The sequence below is a fragment of the Homalodisca vitripennis genome, chromosome 4 (assembly GCF_021130785.1).
Source record: "Homalodisca vitripennis isolate AUS2020 chromosome 4, UT_GWSS_2.1, whole genome shotgun sequence".
In the NCBI taxonomy this organism is placed as follows: domain Eukaryota; kingdom Metazoa; phylum Arthropoda; class Insecta; order Hemiptera; family Cicadellidae; genus Homalodisca; species Homalodisca vitripennis.
In genome coordinates this window covers 15,946,697-15,969,416 of record NC_060210.1, presented here as the reverse complement: position 1 = coordinate 15,969,416, position 22,720 = coordinate 15,946,697, and the positions used below count along the sequence as shown (strand labels likewise).

The window sequence follows — 22,720 nt, the reverse complement described above, 5'->3', positions numbered from 1 at the left end:
TTCAAACTATTGATTATATTTTATGAAAAATATAAACAATATTTACATGTAATAATATTATTTCTCACAATATTAGTAACTACCTAACCACTGAAATTGAATTGAAATTAAAACAAGAAAAAATAGACTGTAAACAACGAAATTCCCACATTTGTATCTGAGCAACAACAAACAATGCAAACACATTTCGCTGGAAACAACAGCTGATGAAAATCATTTAGACTAATGTTTCATACTGATTATGAGAAATCGAAAGACCGCTAAACATAAAGAAAAACTCGTGGGCTTTCGAACGGTATAGATTATAATCCGATAAGATTGATATTGGCGTCGGTAAAATGATTTTAAAGACACAGATTTTTATTATCAAAATGTTTGATGATGATGTTTAATGAAAGTCCGAGTCGTCAGAAATATTGATGATGGGTCCTTGGAGGGATTCTCAAATTTAAGATATTAGAGTAATAGTTTAAAACTTTCGGCCATAAAATATAGAATAATCCATCAGAAAAAAAGTTGACCACCATATTGGAAAATGAACGAGTGTTTAAATGTTTGAAGTACTTACTTTTAGATGGATCTAAAACAAGGAAAGACTTTTAATTTCAAGTCTGCTAAAAGCTTTATATTTTTCACAGATCACAGTGGCGGTCCATTACAGAAAACTGATAAGGTTCTTTTCGGTTGCCAGGCATGTTTCATATAACGCTGTTGGTGCTTTTGGTAGTCCTTAGTGTGGTATACATGAGACTGAAACACAACTACAACTACTGGACTAGACGGGGGCTACCACAGCCGCCGACTGTTTTAGGCTTCGGCAACATGTTGCCCATCCTTCTCATGAAGATCAATATAGGCATTATATTCGATAACATGTACAGGTAAGTCACCTCAAGACATCTTCTTTGTGAGAACCAAATTTGTTATCATCCCTAAGATAAAAAAGTAAACTTTATCTAAATTCCACGAATAACGAACGATCATTATAGGAACTATCCAGAACGTGACGCAGTGGGATTCTATAACTTCCTGTCTCCCCATTTGCTCCTCCGGAGTCCAGATCTGATCCGAAAAGTCCTAGTCAGCGACTTCTCCAGCTTCCATGACAATGAGTTCACCGTCTCCAGGACACTTGAACCTCACTTATACGAGCACCCGTTCATTCTCAGAGGAGAAGAGTGAGCTATATTTATATTTTAAACATTGTTGTGGCAAATTTGATAAAAATCTCGATATTTCAATAGAACTTCCGGAATTTTAGTGTAATTCTGCGCATCTTTTTCCGGAAGTCCATTTATCTCGTAGTCTGTCGATCATATAACTATTTCTTGCTTGACTGATTTTCACTTACAAGTGCTTGCAAAACAAATAATCTGTTAAGATATTTAACGCTTTTCAACCCTATTTAAAAAACCAATTTGCGTGATAATACAACTGAAATTGTTCTCCGATCCTAGGGTATTGCCCTAGAAGCACGTTAGTGCAATAATATTTTTAAATTTCTTTAAAATTTTGTATTTCTTTTTTAAATTCATATGCGTTCGATATGATAACAGGATTTCGGACTTTTGCCATGATTATATGTTACGAAAGGTATAACACAACGTTTCGAGGATTGGAATCCATCACCTTCGCCATGTGCGTGAGGTATTAGTGCATACACAAATAAAGAACAAAAAGAAAAAAGAAGGGAAAGAACAGGATTCAAACAACTTCAAAAGGCCGCATGGAGTCTAGTCCAGGCGTTGTCACTGCCCAGAAGTCCCGACCACAAGTCACGAGGAACACCAGCACAGGTTTAAAGTGGGATAATGGGATACACACCTGCAGTGACAACGCCTGGACTAGACTCCAAGCAGCTTTTGGATATATTTGAACTCCTTCTTTTCCTTTCTTTTCTTCTTACTGTTCTTTATTTTTGTATCTACTAATGCCGCCCCCATCTGACGAAGAGGATAGATTACAATCCTCGAAATGTTCTTTTATACCTTTTGTAATATATAACGATGGAAAATGTCCGAAATCCTGTTATCCTATCAAGCTTTCTATCTTCAATAACGAACTTTAAACAAAGAATATGTGCTCGTTTCACTATGACACATGTTTTAATACGAAGTGGAAATGTTTTTCATCGCTGCCCCTGGCTTTAAATGTACCTCTTCTCTGTTGGTGCTGTAGTGTCTCCTGAAAAATTTTAATTAAATCATTTTACCTAATTACAAAAAAGTTTATGCAGTCGATATTTTAGAGAGGCTAATAATTGTTGTCTAGAAATCATAGTTTTTTAGTGCTTTAAAGTAGATTTTTGAATAATAAAAATACATAAATAGGCCTAAATAACTATATTTAATATCCAATTATAGTAATGCCCACTGGATGAACTGGTTTATAGTTATTAACATGAACTGTTTAACGCAGGTGGAAAAGTAATAGAGTGAAGTTGTCGGCTAGTATGACGTCAGTAAGGATGAAGGAGATATTTCCGCTGATAAAGGAAATTGTACCTCGCCTGTATTCTTACCTTGATAACCATTTGGACGCTGATTTGGACGTAAGAAAAATTCATATTTTTAAATTGAATTTTAATATATGAAAGCCTATTATAAAATCCAATGTTTATGAAACAATCAAAACGATAATTAAATTACATACTTTAAAAACATATGATCTCTGTGAAAAATCTAATCGTAAGTAAAATAGTGTAATTACATTTTAAATAAACGTCTGAAATTATTTCCAAATTGTGGTTTAATGCTGTGTGTTAGTCATTCATCGAAAAATGTAATATTAAGCATCGGTTGAACTGAATGTTGAATTAGTCTAGTTCCTCTTACATACAGCATCTGAAAATGCGAAAATGACTCCAGATTTCAGGAGTCTACAACAGCATCAGATTTCAGATGCTGCTCTTAAGAGGGAGGTGAACTGGAACAAAATTCAACATTCACATTGAATCAGCCCTTTCAACCATAGCTGCTTTAATGGTTTTTGTTAAATTAAGTATATTTGCACTGAATTTTCCTGAAATCCACCTAATTGAAGGTAATGTTGCCATATCTTGGACTTTCTTCGAATATTACTGGATTTTGAGGATAAAAGTTTCTGCAAACACAAAAAATCTTTTTTTTTATTGTTTTGTCTAAAAATACGTTATATAACGGAAAAATTGTGTTCTGAAACTATTTACATTTGCAAATTTATTACATTAAACAATAGTTCCAAAAACTATACCCACTCTACTTGTACATTCTGGAATATATTATTATTGTTTGGCTTTATTTCGGCGGGAAGCCTCCGTCTACAATATCGAATGTTGAGGGCAGAAGAATTAACCGCTGCAGCCATTTTGACACGTTTTGAAGCAAACCGAATTGAAGGATCAAAAGAATCACAAATTAAAGATAGTTCTATACAGATAGTTGGCGTACGTGCACTTAACCTTGACAGCACCAGAGAGCACTAGTGTCACTGGCGCAGAACGAGTATTTGGAATGATAGTTTCAGGAAAATATCATATCCAGTAGGAGTTTTACATTTTAGAATTCTCACAACTGGCTTTATTTCGGCCTTTGTAGTTGGCGCAATAAAGAGTATTGTTAGGAAGTGCGCATGGAAAGTAGGTTGGCAGTCGGGACTGTACTAGGAAGGTCAGACTGTACAGAGATAAGATAATCATTTACCTCCCCGCGATAAAGCATGGATCAGTTACAATTGTACCATTTGTCAATTCAATTCTGTCAATACTTGTCTGAGACTTGACCTGTCAAACTATTTCTTACTTACCACTGCCGAGATGCGTCATTGTTAGTCTTTTAAAATTTTATTTTTAATTATTTTTTTTTATTTAAATCGTTATAAAATTTAATGAAATAGTTTTTAAATACTTTGACTTACAATCTTCGTTTACTAAATTTTTTAATGATTCTTACGCCTATTAATATCATTCAAAATATCAAGAGTTATCCATGGGCTCAATTATGTGGATTTTTTTATTTATTTTCCCAGCGTACCTTTTTACAACTCAAAGCCACAATCATACAAATAATATCATTAAATGTACATTATTTTCATTGTAGACCATGTCCCAATTACCGACTTATGTGACTTGTTAGTTGAAGTAAATTTACATTAGGGATTGGTTGTACACATTGTTGTAAACAAGGCCCAAAATACAATGGTATGTAATATAATGAACAAAACTGCAATTTTAGATGAATTTATGTTTTTGCTTCGCTTCTAATAAAAATGTTATCTATACCAGTTTTAGACGTAACAAAGAAAATTCTAGTAGAGTGTTTATTAATGATAGGAAACAATTATTATAAATTTTGGTAACCATTCACAATTTGTTTTACTGTCATGAATATTTATATTTATGTCTCCTTATATATCACATTACTATGCTATGTTTAATAATTTCAGCTAACGCTCTAATAAACAAATTTTCTGAAGTGTATTAGAGCCTGTACAGACAAAACAATTTAAAATTATGTTTATCATTAATTATAATTTTTGGGTTGAGAATACAGTAATGTAATTCACAAGAGATGAGACGCCTCGTTCGACACCTAGAAGCATCGGTCCACCAGATGTGTTATTACTGTTAAATATTATCGACTGAAATATTTAACAATAAGGCATCGGCTGAAGTCATATCTATTTCTAATCTACTACAATCTGTACTATTGTCTACATAACAGATAACACCGCCCAATCTGTATGTATCATTGCACTGAGCAAACGACATATCATATTTAAATTAAATTTCGTCAGATCCTATCCAAATTTCACTAATTATTATAAAATGTATTTCCCCATTTTTGTTATTTAGTTCCGCAATAAATCTATCACAATGTTTCCGCATACTTCTCATATTGGTTTGAATGAAATTCAAATTATCAGTGTTATTTTGAAGATCAAAACACTAATATCTAATTTTAAATTATTTGACATAGCTTATTGGAAGTTAAGGAAATTATAGAAATTAAAAAATTATAGTAAAAATAAAGACATATCTCTTGAAAAATACTTTATTTTTAAGACTAACAAATTAAAAAAAAACCTATCTTAATATTTACCTGATAATATGCGTGTAAAATAAAATTATTAAATAATTTTAGACATATTATTTATTGACAGTGAAGATAACATAAACCTAACAGTATGTATACAATATTATAAAAATTAACGACTAAAAATTGAGTATATTACTTTTTATATAATGAATGTATTCTAGTGTAAGTAATTTTACTTATTAATATCAAAATAACTACTTTCGCTAAAACGATTTTAATATCTAATATAAATAAAAACCAACTATCAACCCTCCACTCACAGAACTTACTAAGTTATAAGCTTAATGAATGCTCCATGAATAAATGAGCTATCTAATATTTGTAGTTAATTCATATATAGTGATTTTTTACAAATAAACCGACAGTATTTTATTTCTCAAGGCGGCTCTTACGGCAAAGCTGTTCAATTTGGACATCATTTCGAACGCTGTGTTCGGAATCAGCAACAGCTGCTTCGCAAACTCCGAGGCACCATTCCGCAAGATCAACGAAATAATGTTGAAAAGATTATATCACTGGAAATTTGTAATTATCTTTTTCATGCCCAGAGTGCGAAACTTGTTTGGATTGAGGTATGTATCGTTCATTTAACTCATTCAATTTAACTTCTTGGCTATACAAATTATTGTGAACATACAATTCAGCTTTTTGAGCATAATAGTTTTAAATCCTAACACACCATGTATTAAAAAATATTTCGGACGTTATTGTACATGTTCTAAAACTTATAGTTTTCCGTCTTTTCGTAAAACTTTATTACTTGTAAACTACTCAAAGTCTGTTAAAAACTGTGCCAATTAGAGGCCTTCAGGAGTAAGACTTTGTAATGACCTGATGTTCTTAAGACCTTCTTAATACAAAAGGTTTTTTTTCAACACTGGATTGAGGTATGTATCGTTCATTTAACTCATTCAATTTAACTTCTTAATGAGTAATGAGTAATGAGTAATGTTAGCTGAAGATCGGAATAATAATATGATAGAAAAGGGTTAACATCAAGGGGCAAGTGTTTGCCCAACTCCAAACCGACCCTTTCATTTCACCCGAATCCCAACTGATCCTTTTAATCCACCCAATTTCTAACAAACCCTATTATTTAGCCCGAATCCCAACTGATCCTTTTAATCCACCCAATCCCTAACAAACCCTTTTATTTCACCCAAATCGTAACTGTTCCTTTTAATCCACTCAATTCCTAGCATACCCTTTTATTTACCCCGAATCCCAACTGATCCTTTTAATCCACCCAATTCCTAACAAACCCTATTATTTAGCCCGAATCCCAACTGATCCTTTTACTCCACCCAATTCCTTACAAACTCTTTTATTTCACCCGAAACCCAACTGATCCTTTCCTTTCAATCCACCCAATTCGCAAAAAACCCTTTCATTTCACCCAAATCCCAACTGATCCTTTTAATCCACCAAATTCCTAACAAACCCTTTTATTTAGCCCGAATCCCACCTGATCCTTTTAATCCACCCAATTCCTTGCAAACCCTTTTATTTCACCCGAATCCCAACTGATCCTTCTAATCCACCCAATTCGTAACAAACCCTTTCATTTCACCCAAATCGTAACTGTTCCTTTTAATCCACTCAATTCCTAGCATACCCTTTTATTTACCCCGAATCCCAACTGATCCTTTTAATCCACCCAATTCCCAACAAACCCTTTTATTTCACCCGAAACCCAACTGATCCTTTTAATCCACCCAATTCTTAACAAACTCTTTTGTTTCACCCCTGCATAATTCTTACTGACCCTTTTAATCATCCAACTATCATGTGGGGGATGGGTATACGGACAAATTTTACGTTAAAGTTAATACTTTTCACGTTCATTAATTTAAAGAACTTAACAGTATTACTTCTGACCAAACATACTTTCTCATCAACTTTCTTTCACTACAATTTAGAGTTGCATATCTATTTCAAATTTTTCTCACAGTAGACATATTAGTGATATACTTTACAGTTCCGAATACACACAAATAATAAATTTTTTTTAATTTTCATTTTTTAATATTGTTATATACGAGTAATGAGTTCAACTCCATGTCACAGAAATCTGAAAGCCTCTTCATCTATATTAACTTTTATTTTGTATTCTCTGATGTCGACCAATAAAAAGGTTCGTTTTAATCTTTTTTATCACTAACTATTTTTAGATCTCTTCTAACGGACGCTAAGTTCCAGGAGTCAAGTCTGTGACAGATCAGATTTTAGACACTGCACTAAGCGGAAGATGGAGTGTAGTTGAACTCAATATTCGCATTGAATCAACCCTTCCCCCATATCTAGATTATTATTATGTGTTGTTCATATCCGTACATATTTAAGAATATAAAAGCGAGTTAACATAATAAATCATCATTTTTGCAGGTTTGTTCCACCTACAGTTACCGACTTCGTGGAAAACATGGTGAAGGAAATAATGAAGTATCGATTGGAACACAATATGACGAGAAACGATCTGTTCCAGTATTTCATGAAAAAAGATACAGGTAGGCTTATTTGCATTATCTTTTCACAAGTCCAAACGCATGAAAGTAGCTAACTCTGTAATGTGAATAAGGTACATTTTCTCAAGAAAGCTACTAGGTACACATTATATTCTTCACAAAGAGAATTGTGTATTTCCATGTACAATAGTGCAGTTAAATATTTCTTAAAAAAGTATCCATTTCGACACAATTAGAAGAAATGTAGGATTCATGTGTGGGTGTCATCTGGAAATATGACATTCAATATTTTTAGTTTTATTTTTAAGTAACTGCTGCGATTAATAATTAATGGTTGCCATCTTACTATAATATTCTCAAATACTTTGTACCCCGCTATCTTGAATCTTTACTAGGTTTCACCTACTTAGCCTACATATTTGTAAGTATTTAAGTGGATTATAAAGTTCTTGAGATTGAAACACAAATGTAGTATTTCACATATCCATATAACAAGCTACCATACTAAAACATGTATGGACAAAACTTATATACACATCCATTGCGTAGAAAAATATAACCGTTATAATTTTGGTTACAACCAGTTATAAATGCTTGCAACTCACTCGACTGCTGCATTGGTTACTATATACAGGGTGTCCCGTAACTCTCTGGACAAAGGTATGCCACGTTATTGCTCTGGTCAAAACAAACATATTTCAACATATGAACATGGGTCTCTGATCTGTCTGTCTGTATGTGCTTTTTATAAAAGAATTAATATCTCGAAAACCAATAAATTATAGTAAATTTGGCCAAATTGTGACTAAACATGGCCCACATTGAGGTTCTCAGCGAATAGCTAAAAATACAAAAACTAAATAAACGGCAGCTCTAAATGTGGGTCATGTCCTGTCACAGTAAATCTGCTCTACATAAATTATTTATTATTCGATTTAAATAATTTTGATATCATTACATTTGTGATAATATTCTCTAAAACATTTTATCCTTACAATTCTTGAGAAACATAGTAGTTTTTAAGATATTCAAAGTTTAAAAGTTTTAATAGCGGCCACTTTGAAAATACTAAAGCTAATTTTATGATAATTTTTTCAGCAATTAGCATTGTTATTATAAACATTAGTATAGTTGAACCTGCTAGTTTATAAGACTTTTTTGTTTAAAAAAACACATACAGACAGCCAGATGGGATACTAAGCATCGGAGACCCATGCTCATATGGTGAAATATGCTTGTACTAACCTGAGCAATAACGTGGTATACTTTTGTCCAGAGAGTTACGGGACACTCTATATTAATATTTCTCAAAACTTTGTATGGTCCAATTTGATAACCTTAAGAATTGTCAAGAAACGTATAAAACAAACCTTCTTTATATAAACTAAGATTCCAACACAATTTCAGATTTGCTTCATGATGGTTATTGGCTGAGTTAAAATTATTCCCTGATTGAATATTGAACGACCGTTGACATTTTCAAAAGTTGTTCTCTTATTGTTCACCTGTATTATTGAAGGTATTCCTGAGATTGTACATAACATATTTTATTTAGTCTTTATGCCGATGACTCGAGCCTCATAGCATCAGCAAAGACTATATATGGAGTTCAAGCAGCTCATTATACGCAATTGTAAAACAAAACAAACGTTATGTGCTTTTTAACAAAACAAAATAGAAATACACTTCAACCTCAAATTTTCATAGATAATAGCAGTATTGAGTAACTATACAATACCAACATTTTTGTGTTTAAACCTTGATATTTAACCTTAGTTGGTATATACAAATTTACCATATCATACGTAGAATGAATTCTGGGCTATATGCTCTAAGACACGTCATGTCATATTTTTTACATACCTGTTCATAAAACTATTTTTTATGTTCATGTCAAATCTCATATCTCTTGTGGTGTATGTACCCATGAAAGTACTTCTCAAAATCTTAATAGGATTCTCATTCTGGAAAATTATCCATAAGAATAATGCTGAATGTAAAAAAAGATGACTCAGTAAAACAACATTTTTTAAACATTCAAATTTTAACAATTTATGGCATATATACTATATATATTAGAAGGTATTCTGCATATTAAACAACAACACAACTGTTGATATTATATAATAAGCCACATCCATACAATACAAGGCATAAAGGTTATACAGTATTGCCTCGACAAAAACTTGATTGTTTAATAAAAATACCACGTACTCAGGAGTAATTTTTAACACATCCCTAAAAGCATTATTGACATACGTCTTCGACTCTTTGTCAAGTTTCTTTGTAGGTTTTTTATACATATATACAATTAAATCCGTTTTATATCCATTAAAAACAGCAACATCTTTTTATTCTGGAGTTCTTTTTTAAATCTTTCTTGTGATGGAGGAATGTTTAGTAATCTGCAAACCATTGAATGGAAGACTGCTCGTTTTCTTTTGTCTGATTTTAAATAAAAAAACATTTTTGTTTTGTAATGCATCTGTATTTATTTAAAAATCAGACAAAGGAAATTCATTAGTGATCTTGAATCAAGATTATTATTGTGACAGAGTAAACATTATGTTAAGTAAAGGACCCAACAAACTTTAAAAAATCAACTTTCAAAATGAATCCATTCAACTTCAGAGTCTATGAAAAATGTAAAATAGTAATCAATAGTTAAATATATAGAAGCTTATATTATCAAACCCCATTCTATCTAGATTAGACTGTTTAACGAAAGTTCACAAACCTGGAAAGGAAATGAGGCCTATAGTTTCATTAATAAACTCTCCAACATATTTACTGTCTAAATAGTTGCAAACCAGACTTAAAGAGCTAATACAATTTCCGTCATCGGCAATAAAACATATATGATTTTTTAAATTTATTAAATAGTATTTAAATTGAAGATGGTGAATATTTAGTATCTATTGATGTTACTTCTCTATACCCTAACGTACTTATGAATAATACGGTTCTTTTAATACAAGATTGGCTTCAGTTTATACAATTTAACAAGCAAAGAAGTTGAAGAGCCATACTTCTAATTAAACTATGTAGGAATCATAACTGTTTTCAATTTAAAAACCCTATTTTATTTTCAAACTAATGGAACAGCAATGGGAAATACTTCGTTCATTGCAAATATTTTTCTGAGTCACTTCGAACTTTTAGTTAAAGAATCTCTATCAAACTTTCCTAGAATTTGGATTCGTTATGTTGACGATATATTAATGTGTTATTTATATTATGTGTTCAACAAAAATTAAAAGCTTAATAACTTTTTAAATCAACTAAATTCATTTTACTCCAACATTAAATTTACTCATGAAATTGAATCCAACAACTCGTTTTCCTTTTTAGATATATTAGTAATCAAAAACACAATTTCAAGGTGATTGGAGTTCGATATATATATCGTAAATTAACCCACACTGATCGTTTTATAATAAATGAATCAAATCATGCACCAGCACAAAAACGAACAGTATTTCCGTAATTGATTTATAGATTATTAAACACTCTTCTATCACAAGAAAGATTTAAAAAATAACTTCAACGTATTAAAAAATTTGCTGTTTTTAATTTATATAAAACGGATTTAGTTGAATATAGCAATTTATATAGCATAATTCCAGTAATGATTTCATCTATTTAACACACTACGCCACACAGGATAAATTAATATTAAAATCGCATATATTTAACTATTATTAAAATCAAATTTAATTTTTGTATTTACTTTTGTGATGTGTCTGATGAAGATAGCCTAGCTACCGAAAGGCCTCACACAAATAAAAGATTTTAAAGTATTGGTTTTGTGTGTTTTAAATGTAATTAAGTTAATCGCAGCCAATAGAAGCTCCATCTTCTACATTTCAACAGAATACTACAGTTAACATATGTTGCTGCCATTTATCTGTGAACATAATGCTGAAAGGTCCTGTTTTACACAAAGCTTTTTCTTTCGTATGGTCTTTCTAGAAACAAAATCAATGTGAATTTCAGCATGATTTCACTGTTTCTGGATGATAAATGAATTTCTTAAACTTTTCTCAGGAAGTAACTTGGATGAGATGATGTTCTACTCGATGACGTTTTTCCTGGAAGGAGCCCTGGCCTCGTCAGTAATGGCCAGTATGGCGATGTTCGAGCTAGCGGTCAACCCTCAAATACAAGACACACTGCATTCAGAACTCAGCCTCGCCTTGCAGGATAAAAAAGAACTCGAGTACGACATTATTTCCGACTTGCCGTACCTTGACAAAGTCATAAAAGGTATGTTTTTCGATTTTAGCTCAATGTGTAAGCTAATAATTTTATCAGCACTTTACAATTATGTCTCCGTATATAACAGGGCTACAGTATGTTAATCACAGTTGTATTCGTAGCAGCCACTCTGACTGACGTTACCCAACTAATACAAACGAATTCAAAATTTCTCAATCACATTCAAATCCGACTGCTTCGCCAAAACGCCCAATCTGCCACTAACAAGCTTCACGAAATTCAACTGACGTGTGCTGTACTGTTTTAACAACATCACAGTTGTTTCATAGCAGCTGCTCGCTCATCACAGTTGTTTCATAGCAGCTGCTCGCTCATCACAGCTGTTTCATAGCAGCTGCTCACTCATCACAGTTGTTTCATAGCAGCTGCTCGCTCATCACAGTTGTTTCATAGCAGCTGCTCGCTCATCACAGCTGTTTCATACCAGCTACTCGCACATCACAGATGTTTCATAGCAGCTGCTCGGTCATCACAGTTGTTTCATAGCACCTACTCACTCATCACAGTTGTTTCATAGCATCTGCTCGCTCATCACAGTTGTTTTATAGCAGCTGCTCGCTCATCACAGATGTTTCATAGCGGCTACTCGCTCATCACAGATGTTTCATAGCAGCTGCTCGGTCATCACAGTTGTTTCATAGCAGCTACTCACTCATCACAGTTGTTTCATAGCAGCTGCTCGCTCATCACAGTTGTTTCATAGCATCTGCTCGCTCATCACAGTTGTTTTATAGCAGTTGCTCGCTCATCACAGATGTTTCATAGCGGCTACTCGCTCATCACAGATGTTTCATAGCAGCTGCTCGGTCATCACAGTTGTTTCATAGCAGCTACTCACTCATCACAGTTGTTTCATACCATCTGCTCGCTCATCACAGTTGTTTTATAGCGGCTACTCGCTCATCACAGTTGTTTCATAGCAGCTACTCACTCATCACAGTTGTTTCATAGCAGCTGCTCGCTCATCACTGTTGTTTCATAGCATCTGCTCGCTCATCACAGTTATTTTATAGCAGCTGCTCGCTCATCACAGATGTTTCATAGCGGCTACTCGCTCATCACAGATGTTTCATAGCAGCTGCTCGGTCATCACAGTTATTTTATAGCAGCTGCTCGCTCATCACAGATGTTTCATAGCGGCTACTCGCTCATCACAGTTTTTCATAGCAGCTGCTCGCTCATCACAGATGTTTCATAGCAGCTGCTCGCTCATCACAGTTGTTTCATAGCAGCTGCTCGCTCATCACAGATGTTTCATAGCGGCTACTCGCTCATCACAGTTGTTTCATAGCAGCTGCTCGCTCATCACAGATGTTTCATAGCAGCTGCTCGCTCATCACAGTTGTTTTATAGCAGCTGCTCGCTCATCACAGATGTTTCATAGCATCTGCTCGCTCATCACAGTTGTTTTATAGCAGTTGCTCGCTCATCACAGATGTTTCATAGCGGCTACTCGCTCATCACAGATGTTTCATAGCAGCTGCTCGCTCATCACAGATGTTTCATAGCAGCTGCTCGCTCATCACAGTTGTTTTATAGCAGCTGCTCGCTCATCACAGTTGTTTCATAGCAGCTACTCGCTCATCACAGATGTTTCATAGCAGCTGCTCGCTCATCACAGTTATTTTATAGCAACTGCTCGCTCATCACAGATGTTTCATAGCGGCTACTCGCTCATCACAGTTATTTTATAGCAGCTGCTCGCTCATCACAGATGTTTCATAGCAGCTGCTCGGTCATCACAGTTGTTTCATAGCAGCTACTCGCTCATCACAGATGTTTCATAGCGGCTGCTCGCTCATCACAGATGTTTCATAGCGGCTACTCGCTCATCACAGATGTTTCATAGCAGCTGCTCGCTCATCACAGATGTTTCATACTAGCTGCTCGCTCATCACAGATGTTTCATACTAGCTGCTCGCTCATCACAGATGTTTCATACTAGCTGCTCGCTCATCACAGATGTTTCATACTAGCTGTTCGCTCATCACAGATGTTTCATACTAGCTGCTCGCTCATCACAGATGTTTCATACTAGCTGCTCGCTCATCACAGATGTTTCATACTAGCTGCTCGCTCATCACAGATGTTTCATAGCAGCTACTCGCTCATCACAGATGTTTCATAACGGCTGCTCGCTCATCACAGATGTTTCATAGCGGCTACTCGCTCATCACACATGTGTCATAGCAGCTGCTCGCTCATCACAGATGTTTCATACTAGCTGCTCGCTCATCACAGATGTTTCATAGCAGCTACTCGCTCATCACAGATGTTTCATAACGGCTGCTCGCTCATCACAGATGTTTCATAGTGGCTACTCGCTCATCACACATGTGTCATAGCAGCTGCTCGCTCATCACAGATGTTTCATAGCGGCTGCTCGCTCATCACAGATGTTTCATAGCGGCTACTCGCTCATCACAGATGTTTCATAGCAGCTGCTCGCTCATCACAGATGTTTCATAGCAGCTGCTCGGTCATCACAGTTGTTTCATAGCAGCTACTCGCTCATCACAGATGTTTCATAACGGCTGCTCGCTCATCACAGATGTTTCATAGCGGCTACTCGCTCATCACAGATGTGTCATAGCAGCTGCTCGCTCATCACAGATGTTTCATACTAGCTGCTCGCTCATCACAGATGTTTCATACTAGCTGCTCGCTCATCACAGATGTTTCATACTAGCTGCTCGCTCATCACAGATGTTTCATACTAGCTGCTCGCTCATCACAGATGTTTCATACTAGCTGCTCGCTCATCACAGATGTTTCATACTAGCTGCTCGCTCATCACAGATGTTTCATACTAGCTGCTCGCTCATCACAGATGTTTCATACTAGCTGCTCGCTCATCACAGATGTTTCATACTAGCTGCTCGCTCATCACAGTTGTTTAACAGCAGTTACTCGCTCATCATAGCTGTTTTATGGCTGATAGTCTCAGCTAATACTACACTGACTTCCAAAGAAAATATTCATTAGACAAAAATGTATTTGTGGTGAGTGTTGGAGAAAAGAGCGTGGAGAACGTTTTAAAAGCAATACTTTTTATCCAGTTTAGTTGTAAAACTATAACTTTACATCCACACCATTTATTATATTACTATCAGTCGTACGTATTTTTACCTGGGTTTATCCATAAGTGAACCAATATTAGAAGCTTTGATATTGAATTGTAATAAGTATATTTCACAATTGGGTACTTGGGAATTATCAGAAGGCTAATGTGTCCCTATTCACTACTTGTTACGAGATATAAGTAGGTTTACAGTAGCTTATCTTAAATATATTACAAGTAGTACCAATGTTAAAGATAACCATTACGAGCGCTCACGTGATCTGAGCTTGAATTTGCTAACTTGAATTTTGTTGAAACTGTGAAACTGTTTCCATTTATAATACGTACGTGTGTAGTTACTTAATTGTATAGCCTAGTAATAAATAGTATAGAGGGACATAGTGGCCTTCGAATAATAGACTACGAAAGTACCCTCATTGTATTATGCAGAATAGTTCGTGTCATCTATAGATTCAGACTTAGTAAATCCGGGCCATCGTTTTAATTAAACTCGTCCAAATATCATTGAGGTGTTTTTGTCAATTTTGCGTCACTTATCTGTCTGTCCGAAAAAATGGACCGCGTTTGTAGAGACAAGTATAAAGGCCGGTGATAGTTGTGGGAAATCTTAATCTAAAAAAAACAACCAAACCTAGATGTCTCTATGTGGTTATTAGGATTAGCCGCCAGAATTCGCTAGTGCGCTATATCCTGTCGATAGGAGTTCCTAATCTGACCACTAGAAAGCTCTGTAAACAGCGTTCAGATAAAACTGTTCTTTCTGTACGAAGATCGCAAGATCCCATTAGTGATGGGAAGAATGAATGGGTCTTTGGAATGATCCGGCTCATTCGGATCAGATCACTAAAATGAACCGGCTCAAGAGTCGAATCTTCAGAGCATTCAGATCACTGACGTCACTCACTCAAACTGTGCCTTGCCGTCTGCGCGATGAGATAATTGAAGGAACCAATTAAAAATAAAAAAATGAATTTAGTAAGTCATTTTATCTTGATGAAATCAATTATTTTAATTCAGATCATCAGTGTTTTAATATTAAAAATTTATTTCGATGTAATTTTGTCCTGTGAACCATGAAATATATTTGCTTAAAAGATGTTACCTGTACTGTAAAATAAATGTTAATGGTTCAAAGGCTTTTAAAGTAAAATACAATAGTATTAAACGAGGTGTAACTGTCGTCCATAATAAATTCAGATGTTAAACCATTTTCCTCTATGTCTAGCAGATCACTCAGATCATAAAGAACTACGAGAACCGAAAAATTTTAAACTGGCTGGCGACTCTCAGCTCACGGGACGCGATGGTCCGTTCATTCAGGAGTCGGCTCACCAAACGACCCGGCTCATTTCATCACATGATCTGACGGATCCCATATCATTCGTGACCCGGATCAGTGAGCCGTTCGCTCATGATCTGCGCATCACTACATCCCATCGTGTCTAATGAGACGGGGAAACTGTTTTTGTTTAACACGGTGGTGTTCTCTAAAACTGATTTCAATATATGAGTTTATCACACATCGCATGTTCCCCAAGCATCTTTAATGGCAGTCGTGTTTATCAGAGTAGCCTATTCTCTATCCATATCCCGTAACTTCTCGATGTATCATGTATTGAACTCCCTGAACAACAAAGGATATAATTTCATACCTGTATCTGGAATGTGCGATGGCTGAAGATATACCTGAGACCACTAATGGTTATTGGAAATAATCCTTATCTCACACTCCAATTCATTTAACTGCACTATAGATGTGTATCTTCATCTCGATCGCGTGATATCTCCAAAATTCCTAGAAGAGTTATCGACATTGGAAATAATCCTTATCTCACACTCCAATTCATTTAACTGCACTATAGATGTGTATCTTCATCTCGATCGCGTGATATCTCCAAAATTCCTAGAAGAGTTATCGACATTGGAAAGCATCCTTATGCTACACAGATTAACTCTACTTTTTCTTTCTTTTTTACCCCAATAGTCATTTAACACACATATCCTACTATCCATATACTTATTAAATAGCTTAAAAATAAATAGTATTTGAATTAGTATTTTTTAATAAATTTATTTGTTAATCTATGCATTCTTTATATTTAGAGACGCTGAGAAAGTACCCTACAATTCCGGGCTACTGGAAAGAGTGTACTAAAACAACGACTTTTGAAATTGAAGGAAGACGTGTGGAAATAGAGCTTGGAACTTCTGTAAGAATTTCAGTTTTCTTTTTTCGCATTCTAGCATAATACAGAGTTACCATTGTGTTATACATTCAATTGCATTATTAAAACTGATTTATCGACATTTTACTCATTATTTTTAAGCTTTAGTAATCTAAAAAGTAAAATCTATTTATTTGTATTGTGTTTTTTATTATTATATTAAACAGTTAATCTGGTACGTTCAACTTGCTCGAATAATATATACAATTTGTTTCCCAACCAGATAACCAACTAACATAACTCCATATATTTACTATAATTTTATTTATTTTGTATTTAGTTCATATTATTACTCTGGTATGCTCGTATGGATAATAATTTATGTGTTAGTTTATCCACTGCATGGAGGCGGCCCCAGGCTCAAGTTATAACATTGCTGTGATTACTATAGTTGTTGCTCGAGTCATTAGAATGCCTACACCAAATATACATGTTTTATCTTTACTTTTATTGTTATTCATAGTTTGAGTTTTACTACTTATTTTCCGCCTTTTGTAAATATTAAAAATCCTGGTAATAAGTAAGCAGCCACAAACTAATATTCATTGAACACTATTGTGTATTTATGGCTTTATCTGTGTCAGTTATCTGTTGATATATTTTGTAGTAATGTGGATCGAAAGGTACAATAGCCATATAAAACGGTTTATCATTGGGATAGAGCCACAGATACAATAGCAATACCGTAGATAAACCATGTACCTTTGGGATAGAGCCACAGATACAATATCAATACCGTAGATAAACCATGTACCTTTGGGATAGCTCCACAGATACAATAGCAATACCGTAGATAAACCATGCACCTTTGGGATAGAGCCACAGATACAATATCAATACCGTAGATAAACCATGTACCTTTGGGATAGAGCTACAGATACAATATCAATACCGTAGATAAACCATGTACCTTTGGGATAGAGCCACAGATACACAGATACAATAGCAATACCGTAGATAAACCACAGATAGACCATGTACCTTTGGGATAGAGCCACAGATCCAATACCGTAGATAAACCATGTATATAGAGCCACAGATACAATAGCAATACCGTAGATAAACCATGCACCTTTGGGATAGAGCCACAGATACAATATCAATACCGTAGATAAACCATGTACCTTTGGGATAGCTCCACAGATACAATAGCAATACCGTAGATAAACCATGCACCTTTGGGATAGAGCCCACAGATACAATATCAATACCGTAGATAAACCATGTACCTTTGGGATAGAGCCACAGATACAATAGCAATACCGTAGATAAACCATGCACCTTTGGGATAGCTCCACAGATACAATAGCAATACCGTAGATAAACCATGCACCTTTGGGATAGCTCCACAGATACAATATCAATACCGTAGATAAACCATGTACCTTTGGGATAGCTCCACAGATACAATAGCAATACCGTAGATAAACCATGCACCTTTGGGATAGAGCCACAGATACAATATCAATACCGTAGATAAACCATGTACCTTTGGGATAGAGCCACAGATACAATATCAATACCGTAGATAAACCATGTACCTTTGGGATAGAGCCACAGATACAATATCAATACTGTAGATAAACCATGTACCTTTGGGATAGAGCCAAAATTAAAGCAGCCATATATAAAACGCTTTATCTTTGGGATAGAGCCAAAGATACAATAGCGTTAGATAAAATCATGCATGTAGATAATACTACTGGACGCTCTTATAAATGAAACTCAGCTATAGTTAGTGTACCATTTTTGAGTTAATAGCTATCATTTAACGATTACGTCAACATTTATCGTTTAGTAACATTGGGTGTAAATATCGTAAGCACGCCAATGGCAATATACCTTGTCTATAGAGACTCGCCGAAAATCAAGTGATTTTAATCACTCGTTGAAAGTAAGTAATTTATTATTTAAATCACTATAGCTAAAAAAAGTAAAAAAAAGGTTACTCTGTAAGTAGTTCTGTTTTACTTTTACTATAGATAAAGTTGAAAAACAGTGTTTAAAACAAATTTGAGTGCTTCAGATAGTGATCCCTGTACAATCGATCCACCACGACCCACAGTACTACCCGGATCCGGAAGTGTTCGATCCAGAGAGGTTCTCTGAAGAGAACAAGGCTCAGAGACCTTCGTACACGTATGTGCCGTTCGGAGAAGGACCCAGGATGTGTCCTGGTATGTGGATATCACAATATTAGATGTAAAGATAAAAGATAAACTTAAAGGATATATCATTATAACTAATATACTTATTATAGCAATAGAATAGGCTTCTTGAATCAGTGGAAAGACACGTATTGTCCTCGACAAATATGGCATCATATTAATGGATCACCCTAGTCACAAGAGCTGACTTTGACGAGACTTATTTTTTCCTTTGTAACCAACTCAGTATTTCTTCTATTTTAATCTCCTGATCCTGTATGACTCAAGGGAAAATACACTTCGTGGTATTTTTGACTCCGACATTTTTAAGGACAGGCCGATTCTAATACATACATTACATTAGGTATGACAGATATAAAAAAGCACAATTTTTACACTCATATCGTCTTAACAGTGCATTTCGTGATGAACGTAAAACGTCCCTCTCTATTTTCAACTTTGATTTATATTATTGATGCTCGTCATGAATTTTAAATACAATTTCTTGAAAATGTTATAGATGTTTTGAAATTCCCCTTAATAAATTATGAAGTTGTGAACAAAACAAAAAGAAAAAATGTAATAAGAAGAACGTCATAAATCTATCAATGTTCTGTGCACCATATACATAATGCCAGCTTAATTAGAACAATGGAATGAGGTGATAAAAATGAAGAATAACTTGAGGTAGACAATAGTTTAAACTGTGTTCTTGTGCGATTACAGATTATAAGTTGTTAGCAACTTGGACCCTATAGGTTAATCTCTAACAAATAAATCTTGTTTCTGTACAGCATAAACCAAGATATTTACAACCAAGCACATCTGGATTAATTCACTTTGAGATAGGTGGTCAGTGTGTACATTTACAAGTTAGTGGCCCTCAAGTTAGAATAACATTATATATGGTTGTTATGGACAATAATAACTCTAGCGCACTGAACGACTTGACACAAACACTGAACACTGCGTATCGTGGGCCTGCAGTTAAATGGATTGTTATATTAATTTTAACATTGTTATTTTCTCTGATAATTTATTGTTACTTGCTATCTATTTATAGATTATATTGTTGGCTATTTAAATTATATTATAATGTTAATCACTGATATTTAAAGCTTTGATGGCACAGTTTTAGAAGAAAATAATTTATTCTGACATTGTTATTTATATGTTAAATATTTATTGTAAATCATTAATTAGTGGTTTATCTATTTTATGCTTGTAGTTACTATATTATTGTTGTACCCTTGATACTCTAGCTTTATAAATAAATGAATTACATGTTAGTTTTCATATTGTTATTAGTTTTTTAAGAATTTTATTTGTGGTTTCTGTCTCTCTCTCTCTTTTATTAGTGGCGATGAATGGCTATAACCCTCACGGGGAGCACCACAACACGGTGTTGCGCACATACATATTTAACCTAATTGGATGATTTAAAAACACACACACATACTGACACACACTATAACTAACGCACACAAACACCGACACCGAGAACACTACAAGGGGAGGACACACACAGTACCGCGCGCCGGAGTTCCCGTACCTCCTCAGTCATGTTAAAGCGAGTAGCGGATTGAGTACCGCACTGTCCACTCTAGAAACGTATTGGAATTTGACTGAGGGCAGGTTTTGTTTAGAGATAAGGAGATTTGGGAATTCCGGTAGCCGGCGTTGTCAGATTTCCTGATGACAGGGTTGCCATTCGTCGTTGCTGAGGGGAAAATTAATTGGAATTTTTAGGGACTCAAATATGCTTTTAATTTTAACTATTATTATCAGTTTTATTTTTTTAAATGTACTGTTTCGATAAATCAATTTACCACACATACCAAGATATCTAAGCTAGTGTCTGCCCTAAACTGCCGAATTTGAGTTTATAGTTTAGTAAATTAAAATAAAGTTAAAATTTGAATATTTGTATCAATGTATTCTACATACTTTTTCAAGTGGATCTCACCGACAAGTTTTGTTGAACTTGGTGAGGCCAAGACTATGTAAAACAACTGTTTAATAAATCAAATGAAAATAAAGTAAATAAAAATACACTTGTATTTCTTTAGTATCATCAAATTATTTTTTAAGGAAACATAATTTATCAGGACATTTGCCATTGTTTAGTGATACAAAAAAATCAGTAACACTTCGTTTCGAGATCTGCAATCTGATCTGTTCTTCAGATAAATAACTAACCTAATACATAATTACAAACTAGGTTAGAATAGACAAATCATACCATAGCGTTGTGACAAGCATAAGTCAGGAATCACAACCACCATGTTGTGTGTCACCTTCATTAATCGAAGACATGCACTTAATATAAACATAACACATTACTAATTATCCAAACTGAACTACATAATACAGGTCACAATGGGTCTGCATTCGTCAACCAACAACCTGCGACTTACAAGAGGCTAATAGCAAATGGCGATCGTCACGGTAGAAAAAAGATGTCAAATTCACTAACTCTAAGACATGCAGTTATTATAAACAAAATACAATACTAATTATTAAAAGAAATTCTGAGTATTCTTTAGTTAAGTTTTAATAATTAGGGTTGTGTTTTATTTACATTAAGTGCATGTTTTATTGTTAGTGAAGTTGACACACAATATGATGGTTGTGATTCCTGACTTACGCGTATCACAACGCTCTGGTATGATTTATTTATTTTAACCTAGTTTGTAATTATGTATTAGGTTAGTTATTTACCTGACGAAGAGATCAGATTGCAGATCTCGAAACATAGTGCTACTGAGTTTTTTAATCACTAAACGATGGCAAATGTCCGGATGTCTTGATTCCTTCACAATCCTTCCATCGTCAAAAAAAGTTCTTTTTTTAATTTTTTCGAATTAAATTAAGTGGGTAATCAGAAAACATCAGATTCATATTGGTTTGACCTTGATCATGTACCTTTACCTCGGCCGGAGAGTGTATATGCATTGTTAGTTTATTTCTACATCGTAATATGTTTTCAGGTATGAGGTTTGGACTGACACAAGTGAAAGTATTGATCTCCAGCATTGTCTCCAAGTACAGGATCCTCCGCAGTTCCCGGACCCCGGATAAACTGACCTTTGCCACTGTGCCCTTCCTGACGATGCCCAAAGAACCGATCTGGATCAAGATAGAGAAAAGAGAATGATGCTTTATTTCTGGATCAGTGTCAATAAAGTTTTGTGTGAATATCAATCAACATCTTTTTTCCATTATGTTACAAACATCTATAAATCGTAGGAGCATAATTTGACATTTATAATATAAAATTACTTCAGTACTACCGTAATTAAAACAAAATATAAAATTTAAAAAAAAGTTAAATACTTATATGCACTCTACTCTAAAATGTATGTGGGAATATTTCCTCACATATGTGCATAGCACCTCTGCGTGACAGAATGAGTCCCATTAATTCAGAAATAAGCTCTTTAGGAAA

The 22,720-nt window shown here is 34.5% G+C and overlaps 1 protein-coding gene across 1 annotated transcript; it reads left to right on the top strand.

Moving 5' to 3' along the window:
- Positions 1-457: 457 nt before the first annotated feature.
- Positions 458-22,476, top strand: LOC124358993 (probable cytochrome P450 6a13). The gene is made up of 9 exons (XM_046811293.1): positions 458-881; positions 990-1,178; positions 2,419-2,551; positions 5,457-5,647; positions 7,461-7,582; positions 11,588-11,806; positions 17,004-17,110; positions 19,152-19,302; positions 22,263-22,476. Exons 1-9 carry the CDS (start codon positions 694-696, stop codon positions 22,427-22,429), a joined length of 1,467 nt encoding a protein of 488 aa, XP_046667249.1. The 5' UTR covers positions 458-693; the 3' UTR covers positions 22,430-22,476.
- Positions 22,477-22,720: the final 244 nt, after the last annotated feature.

Coding starts and splice junctions, on each gene's coding strand:
- LOC124358993 (XM_046811293.1), top strand. CDS start 694: ATGTTTCATATAACGCTGTTGGTGCTTTTGGTAGTCCTTAGTGTGGTA. Junction 11,807..17,003: donor CCTTGACAAAGTCATAAAAG/GTATGTTTTTCG, acceptor CTTTATATTTAG/AGACGCTGAGAAAGTACCCT. Junction 19,303..22,262: donor AGGACCCAGGATGTGTCCTG/GTATGTGGATAT, acceptor ATATGTTTTCAG/GTATGAGGTTTGGACTGACA.